We start from the raw sequence: 22,756 nt of genomic DNA on the forward strand, positions 1-22,756 counted from the left end.
AGCAAGACCTAATCTGCTAAAATCAATAATGAAAGGGAGAACATTACCATTTCATCTTACAAAAATCAAAATAATTATTAGAGAATATTAAGAACAATTATATGTCAACAAATTAGACAATCTAGACAAAATGGAAAATTCCCTAGAAAGACAAACTACTGAACCTAATTCAAAAATAGCAAAGATGCATACACCTATAACAAGAGATTGAATCAGTGAAAAAATAAAAAGCCCAGGACTTAATAGTTTTACTGGTGAATTCTACCAAATGTTTAAAGAAGAATTAACACCAATACTTAAAAATTTTTCCAAAAAATAGAAGAGGAGAGAACACTTCTCAAGTCATGCTATGAGGCCACTATTACCCTGAAACCAAAACCAATGACATCAAAGACTCTAGACCAGTATCTCTTATGAGTATAAATGCAAATATATTTAACAAAATACTAGGAAACTGAATCCAGCAGCACAGCAAAAGGATTATGCAACATGACCAAATGAGATCTATCCAAAAATTACGAGGGTGATGCATCCTGGCATGTAAAAACATATCAGTGTAATATACCATATTAATACAACAAATAAGAAAAAAACCACATGGTCATCTCAACAAACTCAGAAAAAACATCTAACAAAATCCAACACCATTTTATGACTTAAAAAATAAACAACACTCAACAAACTAAGAATAAAAGGAGCTTCCTTAACCTAATGAAGAACATCTATCACACACACACACACACACACACACACACAAACACACACACACACCATCATACTTAATGATAAAAGACTGGATATGTCCTTTCTAAGATAGTATCAGAACAAGAACGTCCACTCATCATTTCTACTCAACCCTGTACTGGAGTTTCTTGCCAGGGAAATTAGGAAAGATAATAAAATATAAAGAATCCAGATTAGAAAGGAAAAAGTAAAATTATCTCTAGTCACAGATGACAAGATTTTATGTATAGACTCCTGAGGAATACACTAAAAAACTAATAAACAAGTTTTTAAAAGTTTTTTTTAAAAACTAATAAACAAGTTCACAAGATCTAATAAACAAGTCCAGCAAAATTACAGGATAAAATATCTATATACAAATAACAGTTGTATTTATAAACTAGCAATAAGCAATCTGAAAATAAATTATGAAAATAGTTCCATTTACAGTAGCATCAAAAAGAATAAAATACTTAGGAGTTAAAGTAATCAAGGATGTATAAGACTTGTACATTGAAAAATACAACACATTGTTGAAAGAAATTAAACAAGACCTAAATGTAAATGGAAAGATATTCCATGTTCATGGATTGGAAGGTTTAAAATTGTTAAGATGGCAGTAGTCTCTAAATGGATCTTGATACAGCTTGGCTCTGTGTCCCCACCCAAATCTCACCTCGAATTATAATCCCCATAACCTCAACATGTCAAGGGCGGGACCAGGTGGAGGTAATTGGATCATTGGGGCAGTTTCCCCCATGCTGTTCTCGTGATAAGTGAGTTCTCATAAGATCTGATGGGTTTATAATCATCTGGCATTTCCCCTTGTTTGCACTCACTCTGTCCTGCTGCCCTGTGAAGAAGGTTCCTGCTTCTCCTTTGCCTTCTACCATGACTGTAAGTTTCCTGAGGCCTCCTCAGCAATAAGGAACTATGAGTCAATTAAACCTCTTTTCTGTTTTTTTTTTTCTTTTTTTTTTTTGAGACAGAGTCTCGCTCTGTCACCCAGGCTGGAGTGCAGTGGTGCCATCTTGGCTCACTGCAACCTCCGCCTCCCGGGTTCAAGTGATTCTTCTGCTGCCTCAGCCTCCCGAGAAGCTGAGACTACAGGCACGTGCCACCACACCCAGCTAATTTTTGTATTTTTAGTAGAGACGGGGTGTCACCATAATGGCCAGGCTGGTCTCGAACTCCTGACCTCATGATCCGCCCACCTCAGCTTCCCAAAGTTCTGGGATTACAGGCATGAGCCACTGTGCCCAGCCTAAACCTCTTTTCTTTATAAATTACCCAGTCTCGGGTATTTCTTCATAGCAGTGTGAGAATGGACTAATACAGATCTAATGCAATCTTTATCAAAAATCCAACTGTCTTTTTTGAAGAAATAGACAAGCTGATCCTAAAATTCATATGGAACTGCAAAAGACCCTGAAAAGTCAAAACAATCTTGATAAAGAAGAACAAAGTTGGAAGATTCAAACTTCCCCATTTCAAAACTTACTACAAAGTTACAGCCATCTAAACAGTATAGTACTGACATTAGAAGAGACATATTGATCAATGAAATAGAATTAAGAGTCCAGAATTAAACTCATACATTTGTACCCAACTGATTTTTGACAAGGGTGCCAAAACCTCTCAATGGGAAAAGAACACTCTTGCCAACAAATGATGTTGGGACAACTGGATAGCCAGATGTAAAAGAACAAATTTGGAACCCTACCTCACACCATATGCAAAAATTAACTTAAAATGGATCAAAGACTTAAATGCTTAACATCATTAATCATCAAAAATGCAAACCAAAACCACAATGAAATACCAGTTCACATTCACTGGGATGGGTACAAACCAAAATGTGAAAATTAACAAGTGTTGGCAAGGATGTGGAGAAATTGGATCCTTTTTATGTTGTTGACTGAAATGTTTTTAAATGGTGCACCTCCTATTGAAAAAAGTTTGACAGTCCTTGAAAAACTTAAATATAGAATTGCCATATGACCCAGCAATACCACTCCTTGGTATATATCCAAGAGAAATGAAAACAAATATTCATGTGAAAACTTGTAAGCAAATGCTGATAGAAGCATTATTCAGTAGCCTAAAAGTGAAAACAACTCAAATGTCTATCAAAAGAGGAATGGATAGACAATATGTAGCATATGCATACAATGAAATATCACTCAGCCATAAAAAAGGAATGAAGCACTGATACATGCTACAATATGGATGAATCTTGAATGACTGCTTAATGGGTACAGAGCTATTTTTGGAGTAACGAAAATGTTCTGGAATTAGGTAGTTGTAGAAGTTGTACAATCTTGTAAACATACTAACACCATTGAATTTTATATTTTAAAATTCTTAAAATGGCAAATTTTATTTCATATGAATTTTATCTAAAAATAACAGGTAAAAAATAGTGAACTGGAAAATGGATCAGAAGTAAATATGCAGAATGCAGCACAAGATAAAAGCAAAGAAAACACAAAAGTTAGGGTAAAGGTATAGAGAAGGACTAGCAAACATTTAAGTCACAGAAAGATAAAAAAGCAGAGGCAATACCACAAGGCAGAACAGTTTATATTCTTCTAAAATTTATAAAAATCATAAATCTATATGTTTAAGAAGACCAACCAACATCGATGTAAAAATTTACTTAATCCTACCTGGATGCATCACAGTAAAACTTTAGAAAACCAAAAACAAAGAGACTAGGGAATTAAAGCACTTAAAGTCAGATTGACAGCTGGCATCCTAACAACAATAAAAGCCAGGATTCAACGAAATAACATTTTCAATGTGCTGAAATGAAAAAAAAAAAAAAGCCAACCTACAATCCTATCCCCAAGAAAAATATTTGTTAAAAATAAAGACAATAGGCTGGGCACGGTGGCTCACACCTGTAATCCCAGCACTTCGGGAGCCTGAGGCAGGCAGATCACTTGATGTCAGGAGTTCAAGACCAGCCTAGCCAACATGGCAAAATCCCATCGTTACTAAAAATATAAAAATTAGCCGGAAATCGCTTGAACCCAGGAGGTGGAGGTAGCAGTGAGCTCAGATCGCGCCACTGCACTCCAGCCTGGGCAAATGAGCAAGACTCTGTCTCAAAATAATAATAATAAAGGTAATAATTAGGACCACATCAGATAAACAATAACCAGGAGAGCTCATGATGAGCAGCTCCATTCAGATTTCTTTACAAAGAAATCTGAAGTGTATTCTATAGCAGAAAAAAACTCATCCATGGATGGAGATGGAATGGATGCAGATCCAAGGACTGAAGAGCCAGAAAGTCATAAATATGTAGCTAAATCTAAATGAACACTTACTGTATAAAATAATCATTATCATGCATTGTGAGGTTTAAAATGAGTATACACAGATTCTCTAAAGACAAGTGTTAATATTTTCTATACAAAGAGCTCCTACAAATCAATAAAGAGCAAACAAAAACATAGACAACTGATATGAACAGTAATTCACAGATGTGTAAATAGTCATTAAACATTAAACACTGTCAACCTCACTAGTGACCAGCAAAATGCAAATTAAAATGATACACCATTTTTTGTCTATCAAATTGGCAAAAACTCTTTAAAATAAGATAATATCCTTGGGTTGATGTGGATATGGAAAAACAGAAGATCTTAGATCCTAGTGAGAATATAAGTGGATAAAACCTTTCCAGAGAGCATTCTGATAAAACCCAGCAAACTTTTAAATAAGCATACCCTCTACACAGCAAATCTCCTAGGAATATAGCCAACGTGAATGCACAATGTACAATGATATTCATGACAACATTTATTGTAACATTAGTTATAATAGCACAAAATCAGAGAGAAAACATATGTCATCAAAAAAAGAAAAGAAAGGTTGAGTAAATTATGCATTATCCATAGAAGTAAATACCATACAGACACTAAAAAAAATTAGGACATTTGTATGATAATACAAATAATACAGTATTGTGTACTTGACATTTGCTAAAAGAGGAGGTTGGGTTTTTGGTGGGTTTTTTTTCATTATTATTATTATTATTATTATTATAAGTTTTAGGGTACATGTGCACAACGTGCAGGTTTGTTACAAATAGCAAAGACTTGGAACCAACCCAAATGTCTTTTTTTTTTTTTTTTTTTTTTGAAACAGGATCTCACTCTATCACCCAGGGTGGAGTGCAGTGGTGCAATCACAGCTCACTGTAGCCTCAACCTCCTGGCTCAGCCTCTCAAGTAGCTAGAACTACAGGCACATGCCGCTTTATCTGGCTTTTTTTTTTTTATTTTTTTTTTTTAGAGACAGAGTCCCATTATGTTGCCCAGGCTGGTCTCAAACTCCTGGGCTCAAGTGACCCTCCTCCCTCAACCTCTCAAAATGCTAGGATTACAGGCATAAGCCATCACACACAGGCAAAAAAGAACAGATCTTCTCACAATACACACACACACATAAAAAAGTTAACTACATGGGGTGATAGATAAATGAGTTAGCTTGGCTGTGACTTCACAATGTATATATATATCAAAATATCACATATACACCGTAAATACATACAATTTTTGTCAATTATACCTCAATAAAACGAAAAAAAGAAATTAGGAGACATGTCAGTACTGAAATGAAGAAATATCCAGTATATACTGCTGACATTTTTTTAAGGCTGCAGAACATATATTATGATCCCATTTTTGTTTCTTATTAAATAACAAAGCAATAACAGTGTATTTATGTTTACATATGCAGAGAAAAATTCTGGAAGCACATTTGTTAGCACCAATATTTCTAGAACTTGGAGGGCAGTTAGAAAAACGTGCTTTCCCCATATTATATTGCGTTAATTTTCTTTTACAGCAAGATTTCAGGGCCACACATGGGGGCTCATGCCTGTAATCTCAGTACTTTGGGAGGCCGAGGCAAGTGGATCACCTGAAGTCAGGAGTTCGAGATCAGCCTGGCCAACATGGCAAATCCATCTCTACTAAAAATACAAAAATTAGCTGGGTGTGGTGATGGACACCTGTAATCCCAGCTACTTCGGAGGCTGAGGCAGGAGAATCACTCGAACCCGGGAGACGGAGGTTGCAGTGAGCCAAGATCACGCCGTTGCACTCCAGCTAGGTGACAAGAGCAAACTTGTCAAAGTAAAAAAAAAAAAAATTACTCTTATAATTGGAAAAAAAAGTATAAAGTAAAAGTGTAATTGCTTTGATGGGTTTACCCACATAGTATATTCGCCCAGGAGAAGCACCAAAGTCCGTCTGGAGGAGTTAAGGGAAGTTTTACAAGTGTGGGTTCACCTGCAACACCACGGAGGGAAAAGGGAGCCAGGGGCCTAGAGGACCTCCAGCTGTTTGGCTATAAAAGGAGCCTACAGTATCAAGAGAAGGGCCCCACCGTGAACCCATGCTGCCAAGGGCACTCCATAGAAGTCAGGGGTCTTATACTCGTCAGAAGGATCCCCAGGTCAAATGAGTTTGAGGAGCCCTGCTTTGGGTGGGGAAAGCCACTGAAGTTTCTTGAGCAAAGGGTGACAGCTGGGATGGACGGAGGGCAGCAAGGCCCAAGGCAAGAAAGCAAGGACAACAAAAGGTAATTCATTCACTGGACACACATGGAAGGGGCTGTACCCTGTGTCAGGCCCCATGCCAGGACCTGAGGCTAAGAGCGGAACAGCCCAAATCCCTTCTTTGGGACATTTCCTGACAAGCAAGAGAAACACAGAGACAAATGAAAGCACACCCAGGTGAGACAGAACTGAAACAAGTCTAGTTGTGGGGTTCTGGGAGCCCAGAGAAAGGTCCTGCAGCCCCACTTGGGGCCAAAGAAGCGTTCCTCAGGGTGACCCCAAGCTGTGTGATTCCCAGTCACATACAGGAGAGAACCAGCAAGAACACCTACAAGGGTCTTCCCAGGCAGGGGTGGCCTTTGCATTCAGTTGCTCCTCCGCCAGCAGTCGGGGGCCCGTGGCTGTAGATCAGTGATGAGAGGGAGGAGAGGGGCATGGGGGACGGTTGAGAGGGAGGTGAATCTCCGGGAAGGGGCAGGAGCTCAGGGCCAGCTCCTACATGAATGGCACTGTCTCTCACTAATGCTGGTTAGGCGTGGAAGGGTGGAAGTCGGAAAATGCACCTTACAACACTGACACTCATAATTCTACGTGAATTCTGCTTTTTTAGCATTTATTCATTTCCTATTTATAAAAGAAATGAAAGGCAGGGTGCGGTGGCTCACGCCTGTAATCCCAGCATTCTGGGAGGCCTAGGTGGGTGGATTGCTTGAGTCTAGGAGTTTGAGACCAGCCTGAGCAACATAGTGAAACCCTGTCTCTACAACAAATACAAAAATTAGCTGGGTGTGGTGGCGGGCAGGTGTAGTCACACCTCTCACCTCAGGTGGCTGAGCTGAGAGGAACGCTTGAGCCCAAAAGGTGGAGGTGGCAGTGAGCCAAGATCACGCCACTGCATTCAAGCCTGGGCAACAGAGTGAGACTCAGTCTCAAAAAAAAATGAAAAAATTAAAAATTAAAATTTCTCTCTTATCTACATCTCATTTATAAAGAAGAGAATCTTAATGAGCAAAGAACTAAAAGCTTTGCAAGAGCCAGTCTAGAAGTTCTTTCCACGTTGATCCACATGGCTTCTATCTGCCATATGAATTGGACAAGAGACATTATCCATTTTTCTGAGTTCATATACATTCAACCCCAGAGGCAAGTACACAGATGAAACCCTGTCTCTACAAACAATACAAAAATTAGCTGGGTGTGGTGGCGGGCACCTGTAGTCATAGCTACCCAGGTGGCTGAGGTGAGAGGAATGCTTGAGCCCAAAAGGCGGAGGTGACTAAACACAGTTCTTGACTAAAGCCCTCTCTGTGAAGCTGTACTCTTTAGAAAGCAAGGCACTGACTGCTCAGCAGGGAATTGGGCCATGGAGTGGGCCATGGAGCTTTGTGGGTGTCACAGAGCTTCTGGCCAGGGGTCAGGACTCACACAGGCTGGGTGGGCAGAGGGAGTGCACTGAACTGCAAGGCCCCTGGCACCAAGCAGGTTCTGACTCTCAGTGCCCCATGCAAACTTTCCTCCTCTACCCCAAAGCAAAGGGTTTCAAGTGTGCGCTACTGGTTGAGACGCAATTACATATAACTTTCCTCCTCACTCCTGCTTCCGCTAAATGGGGAGAGGACAGGTCCACTCAGAAGGCCTGTGAGGGGCTGAGCACGCCATGGACACACACCCTATTAGCTGACGGTGATGACAGAAGAAATACTAACTGCTGCTCCTTATTCACCCACCACTAGCTTTGGGTGCTGCATCTTTTTTGTTTTTCACTTTATGCCACTAACAGTAACTTTCAGAACTTCCTAACTTCCCAAAAACTTAATCTTCTGTCAGGCATGTTTCTCTGAGAACCCTGGGAATGACCAGAGGGACTTATTAACCAAAACATTTTTTGTTTGGAATCTCTCCTCGTTAATAGTGTCCGACAGATGATGAATAGCCAGCCTATTTAGAAATGCCAGTCTGAATATTCCCAGGAAAGAGCCAGTGGATTATTAGTGTGGCTGATGAACTCTGCGATGGGACACTGACTGCTATGCATTGAGCTTCTGCACAGGTGCCCGGTTGCTGTCCTTTATCTTAGGGTTTTGTGAGGATCTTTGCAGCGGTTCCTCATGTGCTATATGTTTTCTCTGTCTGTGGGGACCTAATTACAGTGCCTGGATGGTTTCTCTGATCCATGCACCTGCTGCATCTGATAACCACATAGTGATAGATGTCCAGACACTACAGACAAGATGCATCTCACTTTGCACATTGACTGTGAACCCAAAGGATTCTGTGCAAATCAAAGCTTTGCAATGTGAATCCTTGTTCCAGGTTTATAGGAACAGTTGGAAAATGCTGTAAGATTATATAGACTTATTTATTAATCACGTATGTTAGAACAACAGCTTCCTTTTATCATGTTCTGTGTGCCAGGCATCATCTTAGGTCCTGTAGGTATATTCTTTAACTTCATCCTCACAGACCCCCTTGTAACCAGCATATTTCTCTTCATTTGTCCAGATAAGCAAAGTGAGGCTTGGAGAAGTAACATCATTGGCTTCAGGTAATGCAGCCAGCAGGTACTAGGGCTGGGTTAAACCCACACTTGTCTGACAACGAGCTCATGTTTTTCACACTATTGAATACTGCCACTTCCTTTCATTCATTCATTCATTCATTCATTCGCCAACCAGACACTGGAGGACACCTACAGGGGGCCAGGTATGGGATTTCAAAGACACAGTCTCATTTGAGCATATCTACAATTGGACACTTATTGTGACTTCTGGTTTGGAAATGTGGATTTTCTAGGCTTCTGCTATGCCCACGGAGCAAATCAACATCAACAGGTGTGTCAGAAGGTATCCTGCCCCACTCCCTAGCCCCCTTACCATCTCCGGTTTTGCTTGAGTTGGGGGGTTCAGGTGTACTCAGAGGCCTAAGGGGAATAATAATCTCATCAACATTAACCCCTTCTTCCATGTGCTTCTCTGAAACGTGGGAGAGGAGTTCCGACTGATTTGGTGAGAAGAGGTTACAACATTTACACATAAAGATGGCCGTGTTTTCTGTAAGGAAGAAAAAAAGGAAAATATGTTATTTCATCTCCACATAAACAATTATTACTTCCAATTGCCAAAGAAAATACCGAAAGCTGCCCTTCTGAGCCATCACCAGCCTCTACCAGATGGTGTCCCTCTGGCAGTCACCTCCACGGCAGGCCACTCGCTTTCATCTTCAGGGAGCTCCAAGGGCCAGAAAGTTCTTTATTCAGTATTTCAACCCTCAGTCCTTCTGGATAGTGTCTAATACAAACCTCCTTGTTACCCAAATCTACTCATCAGCCCACATTCTGGGATAAGTACAGCCAAATAAAAAACAAATATGCGGCTGGGCGCAGTGGCTCACACCTGTAATCCCAGCACTTTGGGAGGCCGAGGCAGGCGGATCACTAGGTCAGGAGATCGAGACCATCCTGGCTAACACGGTAAAATCCCGTCTCTACTAAAAATACAAAAAATTAGCCAGGCATGGCGGCGTGTGCCTGTAGTCCCAGCTACTCTGGAGGCTGAGGCAGAAGGATGGCGTGAACCCGGGAGGTGGAGCTTGCAGTGAGCTGAGACTGCGGCACTGCACTCCAGCCTGGGCGACAGAGCGAGACTCTGTCTCAAAAAAAAAAAAAAAATATATATATATATATACACATATATATATATGCAACTTAAAAAACTAAATCCTACCCCTCAAATGAATGAACTGCACACTGATGGAAATTAAGGAGTCTTGCTAGATTCTCTCAAATTAGGTGCAAGGAAAAACTGACCACAATAGCATTTCTCAAGAGCCAAGCACCTTTCAATGAAACGATGGGAATTTGTTGCCTCTTTAAAGCCACTGAATTCCTATTTAAAGCATTCTCATTGTTCAAAAAATTTACCAATAGTTCATTATGTTCATATCACTATACTAGGCAGGAAGACACAGTAAGGGAAATAAAACACTCACTTTTTAGACTGATAAAATAATTATAGATATATACAAAATATTAAATTCAGGATTCAATAACAATTAAAAGCCTGATCTTTGTATTATTATTTTCACATTTAGACTGAAAGGAAGTGGCTTTGTCCACTGAAAAGGACAATGGCTTTGGAGTGAAAGGCCCAGGTTAAATTCCCAACTCGTCCCTAAATGCTGGAAAGCTGGGGACCTCAGAGAAGCAGTCATCTGTCAGTTTCTGGAATCCATAGGAACTTTGGGGATGGAACATGCCTGTTCAGCAGCAAGAACCCAGCAGACACTCAGAAAGCACAACACTGACTCGGCGTAACTCTGCACCCATGGTGTGCCCTCGCCCAGCAGCTGGACGGCTGGCAATCCATACCCGGCTCCCCTCGGCATCCCCCTCACCAGCCTCCTGGGGAGTCTCAACGCTGCCTGGAAGTCACATGCAACTTCTATGCCATTTACTGCCTGGCGATGCTGGACAAATACGTGGCAATCATACGAGCTCTGTGCTCCCTGGTGATGGTGAGCGAGTATGTCATCCTCCTCGCTCCTCACTCTCAACAGCTGACCTTGCTTCATATCTCACTGGAAGCAGCCAGAAAACAACTGCCTCTGCCACTCCTTCCAGCCCGCCTGCGTCTTCAGCTGTCTCCCCACCTCGCTCCTGCTGGTTTGAAGGTGGGCATAGTGAGGGAGACACAAGGTGTGTGGGTGAGGGCAGTGGCCCACCCCAGAGCAGGGGCATCACATCTCTGATATTGTCTGGAATTGTTGGTTCATGGAGATACTAAAAGCAAACCAACACTTCACTTGTGTGATCATTACTTTCAAATTCTCTAAAGATAGCGCATGCCTGATTGCCTGCACCCAGGAAGATGCTCCCACAGCCCTGTGTGAGAAGGTTAGTAGACAAAGGGTGCATGATGGCTTGTGTGTGCAGAACTCACCCTCTCTGATGATTGTTCTCCAGGTCATCAATTCTTCCCTCAGTACTAGATCTTTCCATTGGCCTATAAGCATACTCTTATTCTCCCATCTTAAAATGAAAACATCTCCTGATCCCCACTCCCCCAACCCATTTCTCTCCTCTTTACAGTAAAACTCTCCTACCAGAAAGAGGAAATGAGGAAAGGCAACAGTCCAACCAGCCATGCTGGCATGAAGGTGTAGCCCTTGGAAGGCACTGGAGTCCTGGGAGCAAGCCCCTCCCTGGGCTCACAGAAAGACTTTCTCCGTGCACTAGCAGGGAGGTAACGACCTGAGAGAATTCTTTCCTACGAACAACACATGAAATCAAAATTTAACAAAGCAGAACATTGCTTCGTCAATGAAAATCTCTCACAGATACTGCCAATCGATATCGTTTTTTTCCAGGAAACGTTCTATTCCTAAGGAACCCAAAATGCTTCCCGAACGAGAAGAGATTAGAGTAATACATTTTTCTTTATAGGAGGCCAAGTTGTTTCCAATGTGCTTCCTGCTAATCCTACAAAAATCCAATGATTTAGGCAGAAAGGGGTTTGTAATCTCCAGTCCAAAGGTAGGAAACTGAAGCTGAGAGAGGAAAAGCAACTTGCTCAAGTCATTATGGGCAAGAGGCAGGGACCAGATTCTCTCCTACCTGCATTTGACACGAGTTGTTTGGCTACAGCCCATGAGCTGAGTTCCTCCAAGTTATAGCTAAAATACTTAAGACTCTACACCCAGCAGCATCTGAAATAAAACTCATTACAGCAAAGAGAGTAATCCCCAAAGCACATGTCAACTTCAAATGTGTTCATTTCAGTGTCCACTGAGCAGTAACCACAGATGGGCCCCACACCAGACACTGGAGACAGTGATGAATCAGGCATGAGGTCCAGGCCCTGCCACAAGAGGATGCCACCATCTCACTGAATAGATAGACATGCCACAGAACAATCTCATGTAATGATTTTTACTGAAATTATTTCATAGACATGTCACAGAACAATCTCATGTAATGGTTTTTACTGAAATTATTTCCCAATACCTGTAAGTATTCTTGGTTCCTAGGATGCTCTCAGGAAAATGGGAATTCTGTGACATGCAACAGAGCTGAACTTCTGGGGACCACAGGGCTATTACAACGGGTCTCCTAGTTCAAAGGTACACAAAGCACTGCCTAGAGATTATATAAATAAAACTATTTTGCATTTATATATGACAAAGTGTTGGAGACTACTGGAAATAAACTACTGCTCAGCTATTCCACACCACCTGAAGGCCTGAGGACCCTAGGTGGCACCTGGCCTTGGCCATCTGTTATGAATTTGCGTAACACATGTGTCTGTGTGCTCAGCTCTCTCAGGCAGGGAAACTGGACCTGGAGCTCCCGAGGTGGAGGCAGAGACAAACACAGGAACCTGGAACGACTCTCACATAACAGAAGGCTCTGCCACGTGACGTGGGCCATGAGAGTGGGGTGGATCCCGATCTGGACAGGCTGCCATGGACAGGAGAGGCTTCTCAGCCGAGGGACAACCAGAGCTCAGTGCTGCAGGGCAGTGAAACTCCAGGAAGGGCACATGGGCAGGAGACATGCAGGCTCAAGGAGGAAACACACAGAGTGCCGTGGAGGCAGGAGGGAGGGAAATGAGTGGATCTGCTGACAACACAGGGACCTGTGCCCGCAGGGACTGAGATCCCCAGCACAGTCACTGGGCAGGCACTGGCAGCTCCTGAGAGAGCCAGGAGTCCACCAGCAGAGCAAAGGCAAGGAGAAACTGTGTCTGAAGGGGCTGGCCCTGGAGGAGAGGCCCCACGTGCCTGAGCTGCGCCAGCTCCCCTGCGTGTCCACACCCTGGATTCTGCATGGCCCCATCACATGGCTCCCCCTAGAATGTGAGGTCACTGGAAACAGCATCTGGCTAGCCTTGGACACCTCGGTGCACCTGGAGGACAGCAAGTGGCCATGGCGGAATGAGGGAGGGAGAAGGAAGGAGTACATCGGCCCAAGACGGGTGGGACTGACACCAAAGAGCCTGTCCAGGGATGAAAGCAGAGATGATGGCCTGAGACACAGGTATGCAGAGGAGTCAGGCCAAGCAGGCATCACACCATCACTGACTAGAAATGGCCAACAACAGAGACAGGAAAGGCAGATGTGCTCCCAAGGGAGCAAGGACAGGTCTGATGGGCTGGATCAGGTGGTTTTGGGCAGGACATCAGCATGCAGATGCCTACTAGGAGCAGGCAGCACAAGACAGGGTGGGGTTCAGCTACAGTGGGGCAGAGAAATGGGGTCAGCATGCAAGGAGGAACATCAAGCCTAAAGATGGAAAGTGTCAAGAAGCCAAATCCTTCCAAAGGCCCTGTCTCAGTCCATCTGAGTAGCTATCACAAAATGCCACAACTGGGTGGTGGCTTATTAACAGAACTTTATTTCTCACAGTTCTGGAGGCTAGGAAGTCTGAGATAGAGGCGCTGGCAGAATCAACGCTTGGCAAGGGCTGCTTCCTGGTTCATAGCTGGTGCCTTCTTGCTGTGTCCTCACATGGTGGAAGGGGCAAGGTAGCTCTTTGGGGTTTCTTTTATAACGGCACTAACTCCATTCATGAGGGCCCCACTCTCATGACCTGACCACCTCCCAAAGGCCCCATCTGCTAGGCCATCACATTAGGGGGTAGGTTTTGATCTATGAATTTTAGGAGGAAACAAACATTCAGCTCATAGCAAGCAACAAACAGAAGACCCAGTCCTTAGTGACAGAGAAAGCCCTTAGGGAGAAGGTGGAAGAGAAGAGGGGCTGCTCCTGAAAAATGCAGCAAGAATGGGGAGGGCAGGCACTGGATCCAGCCATGAGGAAGACACTGGTAACCTCAAAAAGTGAGATTTCCCTAACATGGCCACAGAGTCGCACAATGTGGCTGAGATCAAGGCAGGGATATTCAGAAAGCAGGCACCCTCATCAGGCCTGGGGAAGGTTTGCTCTAACAAAAGGAAGCATCCTTTGGCTGGCTGGGTGACAATGGCCACCGCCAAGCACTGTACACTGGACAAATGACTTTTACCAGCTTTCCAAGACTTCCAAGCCTTTGAGTAAAAGGCCAGCATCTATATTAAAATTACAAAATAATAAGAGGTCTGGTCAGCAGGGAGGCGAGCGTGCAGAAAGAGTGTGCAGAGAGCATGTAAAAAGGCCAGAGGGGAGGCAGCCCAGTGTGTCCTGAGCCTCCCCATCTCTCTGGCCTGCAAGGCAGCCTCTTTTGGGTCATCTGCCCACAGAGGACTGCTCAGAGGTTTCCAGGGAGTCTAGCTTTTGGGACCAGCCCTATGCCCAGGACCACTTCTCCCTACAAAGTTGCTCTGCAGCACAGACACGCACACACAGACATGTACAAGGGTGGTGGAGTCTGCTGCTCTCATGAACGAATACTGCCATGGCAAAGGGGCCAAGAGCCTCAAAGACACTCGCTCATAACTTCTGACCAGTGGTTTTCCTCCTTGAGATCCTGCCTTCATGATCATCCAAAACTAGAACCGGGATTGTGCACTAAGATATTCAACACACAAGCAAGTTCCCAGAAGCAACCAAAGTGCTCGGCAGTGGACAAATCCTGACACTCACAAAACAAATTATGATACAGCCACTGAAAATCATATTTCAAAGAATACTGAATGGCACAGGGAAATGCTCCTAATGAACACTAAGTTTTAAAGAATGGAATACTCAGCTATTTGGTATGAATACAATTTTGTTATTAATGGATAGATATTATTTATGAATAGATGGAAGGAAGGAGAGCTGGCCAGGATTAAAGGAAATATGCCAAAATTTTCACTGTGAAACTTTTTTAAAAAATAACTTCTGCCTGTAATCCCAGTACTATGGGAGGGCAAGGTGGGCGAATCACGAGGTCAGGAGTGCGAAACCAGCCTGGCCAATATAGTGAAACCCCGTCTCTACTAAAAACACAAAAAATTAGCCGGCGGTGGTGGCATGCACCTATAATCCCAGCTACTCGAGAGGCTGAGGTAGGAGAATTGCTTGAACCTGGGAGGTGGAGGATGCAGTGAGTCGAGATTGTGCCACTGTACTCCAGCCTGGGTGACAGAGCAAGACTCTGTCTCAAAATAATAATAAAAATAATAACATCTGTATTTTTTACAATGAGTCTAAATAACATTTAAAAGTCGGAAAGACTGCTAGGCACGGTAAAGGATGACACAGCAGACCCAACATGGTTCAGGAGGATCCACTCTAAGCTGCTCAGGCAAGGATGATGTCTTATTCAAGTCCATGTCCCCAGCCTGGCATATGATAGGTGTTCAACTAATGAAGAAGCTGAGTTGCATGCTGCAAATCATGAAGACTGTGAGCAGAGGAAAGGGGAAAGCCTTGGCTGAAGTGCCTGGGAAGTTACGGGAGGAGGCACTTGAATGGATCTTGAAAGGCAGCCAGACCTGCACAGGAGGTCACGGAAGGGGCTCCCAGACTCCAGAATGCATCAGTCATGGGCTCTACCCCCCACCCCACCCCTACGAACACTCCCTCATTCAATCCCCCCCTCTGCTGGCCGGCCCATGATCCCCACTCTACAGTACAGGACGGAGGGTCAGAGAGGCTGACTTCCCCTCAGCCGGGGAAGTGCAGGGGCAAGCAGAACCCGGATCTCCCTGACCCAGGCCCAGGGCTCCACAGTGCCACATGGCCTGTCCAGGGTCAGTGCCAGTAAAGAACATATGGCCACACAGAGCCCACGAGACCACAAAACTCCCCAAGGGAGCAGGGGTCTTGGACACAGGGCTGGTCCTGACAGCCAGGCTCCCCAGGGGGGCTCTGTGCTGCTCCTACCATTGCAATCTCATATTTAAAAGCAGCCTGTTCCAAAAGCCCAGAGCAGAGAGCATGGTGCTCCCTTTTCAACAGAATCTATGAGTGCCTCCCAGGCCTCCCATGGGGAGGGCAGCTGCACTCGTTGGGGACGTTCATAAAGCAGCGTATAAACGGCAAAATGCCAAAGCACACAGAGAGGGCGCCGGGTCAGGCTGCATCCCCCAAATATTAAGAATTGTTAATCCACCAAAATAACAACAAAGGAGCCACTTTTGTTTTCTATAGTGGACTAATATGAAAAAAATATATCTTGCACCCTGAAATACACTCATAATTATGTTGTCAGCTAATCCTGATGAAGATGCTATAATTTGGATGCATTTTTAGGTCCAATTACTGTGCACTCATCCTTATCAAAAGAATTCAAAGGGAAAATGATATATTCAGCACAAAGAAAATCATGAAAGTTTGGGGTTTGAGTATTCAATTCCTAGTAACTGTTTGCCAGGCTTTAGCCAGCTACTCTGTACTATTAAAATGGAAAATCCTAAAATAACTGTACTAATAAGTCCTCATTTCTGATCTCTGATTTGTAAACATTCCCAGCCAAGAACAGCCAGGTCCTGTCTACAACATCTGACCTCCCTGCCTGCTCTGGGACCTTTGGACAAGCAAGGTGTTTTGACCCAACTCCTTCCAGAAGGCAGCTATGAACTGGAATATGAATTCATAGGCTCCGAGGGGGAGACTGAGTCCCTTGCACTTACGGAGGGTTCCAGGATGCAGCAGAAGGTGGCCACTTCTCTGGCCATGAGCTGCAGACATGATCAGAGGGAGTTGGCCTACTCTGAGGGACCCCTCCCCAACTTTCAGGCCCTCAAGGAAAGGGGTGATGAGGGTCAGTTGGGCCTTGAGCTGGAATCACGGATGCTCACAGCCAGCTCACATCCAGCCAGCTCACAGAATGCTCTGGCACCCCGCACATGAGGCAGAGTGTCCTCCTCCTGCCGCTGCTGTCCTCTGTATGTCCACCCGGTAGGAGTCTCCAGGGCAGGATGAGTGGAACAAGACAGGGTTCAGGCTTTATGGGGTCCCCCAGCCCTTACACTGGCTTTTAATATTTCCATTACTATTTATTACAAAAGGTACATAGGAGTACACGCTCATGGTAACAGTAAACAATACAGCAGTCTATAGAATACAGACGGCCCCCGAGCATCCCCTCTGAGAGTCAGAGCATCACTGAGCACAGTGTGGTGCCTGTATCCTTCCAGACCTTTTGCTGTGCATCACAGACAGAGAGAGATGGACAGGAAAAGGGGGATGAATATCACCTTCATAACAGCAAAACCTTGTACCAACCCTTCCCCACTGGGGTCTCCGGAGCCCTGTGCCCCTCCATACCCCTCTGCCTCCCCTGAGGTCCTGCAGGCTGGGCTTGACACAGAAGGACGACAGAGGAGATAGCTGATATTATTGACATGGAGGGTCTCAGGGGCCTCAAGTAAAAACTCAAAATACACTACCCAACAGGTAACAGAGCACCCATTCCCATTCCCAGCTGGGCTAGTGTCAGAGAAGGCCTAGTACAGAGCCAAGACTTTCACCAGCATCCAGCAGTAATGAAGCTATCACTGTCCACTGAAGTGTCACTGGACGCCCCATGGAGGGTAGTACTAAGGCACCCTTGCCCCTCCTAGCTAGGATTGGTATTAGCAGCAGAGGCCCAGTTGGGAGCCTGAACTCCCACCCCCATCCACCAGTAATGAGGTGCGCTTTTCTCCAGGCATCAAAGAGACTGAGTGGGGAATCTAAACTTCTACCCCCCACTGGCAGTAACAAGGCAGCACCCCCTTGTCCGCACCAGAGCAGTGTCTGATAGAGCCTGCTAAAACCGAAGATTTAAATAAGATCCAGACTCTCATAACATAATACTGAAAATCCAGACTCTCATAACATAATACTGAAAATGCCCAAGATTTGATTAAAAATCATTCCTCGTGATTTTCTAAGAACCAGGAAAATATCAACTGTAATGAGAAAAGACAATTAACAGACATCAATACTAGGTGGCACAGATGTCAGAATTAGCTGGCAAGGGCTTAAAGTAACCATCACAAAAATGACTTCATGATCAAGGACAAGCCTGTTTACAACAAGCGAAAAAACATTGTGTCTCAGCAAAGAAATCAGAGATATAAGAGAGAACCCAAATAAAAATTTTACAACAGAAAAATACAACAAGAACAAAACCTTCAAAGGATGGGCTCAAAGCAGAATGAAAAGGAGAGAAAAATAACACGCAAAAGATATTGAAAAAGAAAAGAACAGTGCCCCCAAGGACCTGTGGGACTATAACAAAGGATTAACATTTGTGATATGAGTCCCAAAAAAAGAAAAAGAGAGTAGAAGTGGGAAAGTATTCAAAGAAATTATAGCTGAAAACTTTCCTAATTTGACAAAAGATATAAATCCACTAATTCAAGAAGCTGAGCAAACCCCAGACAGGATAAACCCAAAGAAATCCATGCCAAGTGCAGTCATAAAAAAGAATGAGTTCATGTCCTTTGAAGGGACATGGATGAAGGTGGAAACCATCATTCTCAGCAAACTAACACAGGAACAGAAAACCAAATACCACACGTTCTCATTCATAAGTGGGAGTTGAACAATGAGAACTCATGGACATAGGGAGGGGAACATCACACACTGGGGCCTGTCAGGGGCTGGGAGGAAAGGGAAAGGAGAGCATTAGGACAAACAGGTAATGCATGCAGGGCTTACAACACAGATGACAGGAGGCTGGTTGCGGTGGCTCATGCCTGTAATCCCAGCACTTTGGGAGGCCGAGGTGGGCGGATCAGAGGTCAGGAGATCAAGACCATCCTGGCTAACACGGTGAAACTCTGTCTCTACTAAAAATACAAAAAAATTAGCTGGGCGTGGTGGCGGGCACCTGTAGTCCCAGCTACTTGGGAGGCTGAGGCAGGAGAATGGCGTGAACCCGGGAGGCGGAGCTTGCAGAGAGCTGGGATCGCGCCACTGCACTCCAGCCTGGGCGACAAAGCGAGACTCCGTCTCAAAAAAAAAAAAAACATAGATGACAGGTTGACAGGTGCAGCAAACCACCAGGGCACATATATACCTATGTAACAAACCTTCATGTTCTGCACATGTATCCAATAACTTAAAGTAAAATAAATACAAAAAAAAAGAGGGGGGCAGCTCCAAGACGGCCGAATAGGAACAGCTCCAGTCTACAGCTCCCAGCGTGAGCGACGCAGAAGACGAGTGATTTCTGCATTTCCAACTGAGGTACCAGGTTCTTCTCACTGGGGCTCATCGGACAGTGGGGGCAGGACAGTGGGTGCAGCCCACCGAGTGTGAACCGAAGCAGGGAGAGGCATTGCCTCACCCGGGAAGCACAAGGGGTCAGGGAATTCCCTTTCCTACCCAAGGGAAAGGGTGACAGACCACACCTGGAAAATCAGGTCACTCCCACCCTAATACTGTGCTTTTCCAATGGTCTTAGCAAACAGCACACCAGGAGATTATATCCCATGCCTGGCTCGGAGGGTCCCACGCCCACGGAGCCTCACTCATTGCTGGCATAGCAGTCTGAGATCAAACTGCAAGGCGGCAGCGAGGCTGGGGGAGGGGCGCCCACCATTGCTGAGGCTTGAGTAGGTAAACATAGCAGCCAGAAGCTCGAACTGGGTGGAGCCTACCACAGCTCAAGGAGGCCTGCCTGCCTCTGTAGACTCCACCTCTAGGGGCAGGACACAGCCAAACAAAAGGCAGCAGAAACCTCTGCAGACTTAAATGTCCCTGTCTGACAGCTTTGAAGAGAGTAGTGGTTCTCCCAGCACAGAGTTTGAGATCTGAGAATGGACAGACCCTCAAGTAGGTCCCTGACCCCTGAGTAGCCTAACTGGGAGGCACCCCCAAGTAGGGGCAGACTGACACCTCACACGGCCAGGTACCCCTCTGAGATGAAGCTTCCAGAGGAATGATCAGGAAGCAACATTTGCTATTCAGCAATATTCACTATTCTGCAGCCTCCACTGCTGATACCCAGGGAAAGAGGGTCTGGAGTGGACCTCCAGCAAACTCCAACAGACCTGCAGCTGAGGGTCCTGACTGTTAGAAAGAAAACTAACAAACAGAAAGGACATCCACACCAAAACCCCATCTGTACGTCACCATCATCAAAAACCAAAGGTAAATAAAACCACAAAGATGGGGAAAAAACAGAGCAGAAAAGTTGAAAATTCTAAAAATCAGAGCACTTCTGCCCTCCAAAGGAACGCAGCTCCTCCCCAGCAAGGGAACAAAGCTGGACGGAGAATGACTTTGACGAGTTCAGAGAAGAAGGCTTCTGACGATCAAACTTCTCTGAGCTAAAGGAGGAAGTTCAAACCCATCGCAAAGAAGCTAAAAACCTTGAAAAAAGATTAGACGAATAGCTAACTAGAATAACCAGTGTAGAGAAGCCCTTAAATGACCTGATGGAGCTGAAAACCATGGCACCAGAACTACGTGATGAATGCATGAGCTTCAGTAGCCGACTCGATCAAGTGGAAGAAAGGGTATCAGTGATTGAAGATCAAATGAATGAAATGAAGCGAGAAGAGAAGTTTAGAGGAAAAAGAGTAAAAAGAAACGAACAAAGCCTCCAAGAAATATGGGACTATGTGAAAAGACCAAATCTACGTCTGATTGGTGTACCTGAAAGTGATGGGGAGAATGGAAACAAGGTGGAAAGCACTCTTCAGGATATTATCCAGGAGAATTTCTCCAACCTAGCAAGGCAAGCCAACATTCAAATTCAGGAAATACAGAGAATGCCACAAAGATACTCCTAGAGAAGAGCAGCTCCAAGACACATAATTGTCAGATTCACCAAAGTTGAAATGAAGGAAAAAATGTTAAGGGCAGCCAGAGAGAAAGGTCGGGTTACCCACAAAGGGAAGCCCATCTGACTAACAGCGATCTCTCAGCAGAAACTCTACAAGCCAGAAGAGAGTGGGAGCCAATATTCAACATTCTTAAAGAAAAGAATTTTCAACCCAGAATTTCATATCCTGTCAAACTAAGCTTCATAAGTGAAGGAAAAATAAAATCCTTTACAGACAAGCAAATGCTGAGAGATTTTGTCACCACCAGGCCTGCCCTAAAAGAGCTCCTGAAGGAAGCACTAAACATAGAAAGGAACAACTGGTACCAGCCACTGCAAAAGCATGACAAATTGTAAAGACCATCGATGCTAGGAAGAAACTGCATCAACTAACGAGCAAAATAACCAGCTAACATCATAATGACAGGATCAAATTCACACGTAACAATATTAACCTTAAATATAAATGGGTTAAATGCTCCAATTAAAAGACACAGACTGGCAAATTGAATAAAGAGTCACGACCCATCAGTGTGCTGTATTCAGGAGACCCATATCACGTGCAGAGACACACATAGGCTCAAAATAAAGGGATGGAGGAAAATCTACCAAGCAAATGGACAACAAAAAAAGGCAGAGGTTGCAATCCTAGTCTCTGATAAAACAGACTTTAAACCAACAAAGATCAAAAGAGACAAGGCCAGTACATAATGGTAAAGGGACCAATTCAACAAGAAGAGCTAACTATCATAAATATATATGCGCCCAATACAGGAGCACCCAGATTCATAAAGCAAGTCCTTAGAGGCCTACAAAGAGACTTAGGCTCCCACACAAGAATAATGGGAGACTTTAACACCCCACTGTCAACATCAGATAGATCAACAAGACAGAAAGTTAACAAGCATATCCAGGAATTGAACTCAGCTCTGCACCAAGTGGACCTAATAGACATCTACAGAACTCTCCACCTCAAATCAACAGAATATACATTCTTCTCAGCACCACATTGCACTTAATCCAAAATTGACCACATAGTTGGAAGTAAAGCACTCCTGAGCAAATGTAAAAGAACAGAAATTATAGCAAACTGTCTCTCAGACCACAGTGCAATCAAATTAGAAATCAGGATTAAGAAACTCACTCAAAACCGCACAACTACATGGAAACTGAACAACCTGCTCCTGAATGACTACTGCGTACCTAACAAAATCAAAGCAGAAATAAAGATGTTGTTTGAAACCAATAAGAACAAAGACACAACATACCAGAATCTCTGGGACACATTTAAAGCAGTGTGTAGAGGGAAATTTATAGCACTAAATGCCCACAAGAGAAAGCAGGAAAGATCTAAAACTGATACCCTAACATCACAATTAAAAGAACTAGAGAAGCAAGAGCAAACAAATTCAAAACCTAGCAGAAGGCAAGAAATAACTAAGATCAGAGCAGAACTGAAGGAATAGAAACACAAAAAAAATCTTCAAAAACTCAATGAATCCAGGAGCTGGTTTTTTGAAAAGATCAACAAAATTGATAGACTGCTAGCAAGACCAATAAAGAAGAAAAGAGAGAAGAATCAAATAGACGCAATTAAAAATGATAAAGGGGATATCACCACTGATCCCACAGAAATACAAACTACCATCAGAGAATACTATAAACACCTCTACGCAAATAAACTAGAAAATCTAGAAGAAATGGATAAATTTCTCGACACATACACCCGCCCAAGACTAAACCAGGAAGAAGTTGAATCCCTGAATAGACCAAT

At 44.0% G+C, this 22,756-nt stretch overlaps 1 protein-coding gene across 4 annotated transcripts in view; it reads right to left on the bottom strand.

The window, feature by feature from the left end:
• ZFAT (zinc finger and AT-hook domain containing) overlaps window positions 1-22,756 on the bottom strand; it is a 234,291-nt gene that overhangs the window by 170,526 nt on the left and 41,009 nt on the right. For all 4 annotated transcript variants that reach the window (XM_054518860.2, XM_024251400.3, XM_024251401.3 and 1 more), the window contains one exon: window positions 9,172-9,348. In XM_054518860.2, the coding sequence (XP_054374835.2) occupies window positions 9,172-9,348 (177 nt within the window). The remainder of the gene's footprint in view (window positions 1-9,171; window positions 9,349-22,756) is intronic.

Source organism: Pongo abelii, chromosome 7 (genome assembly GCF_028885655.2).
Source record: "Pongo abelii isolate AG06213 chromosome 7, NHGRI_mPonAbe1-v2.0_pri, whole genome shotgun sequence".
In the NCBI taxonomy this organism is placed as follows: Eukaryota; Metazoa; Chordata; class Mammalia; order Primates; family Hominidae; genus Pongo; species Pongo abelii.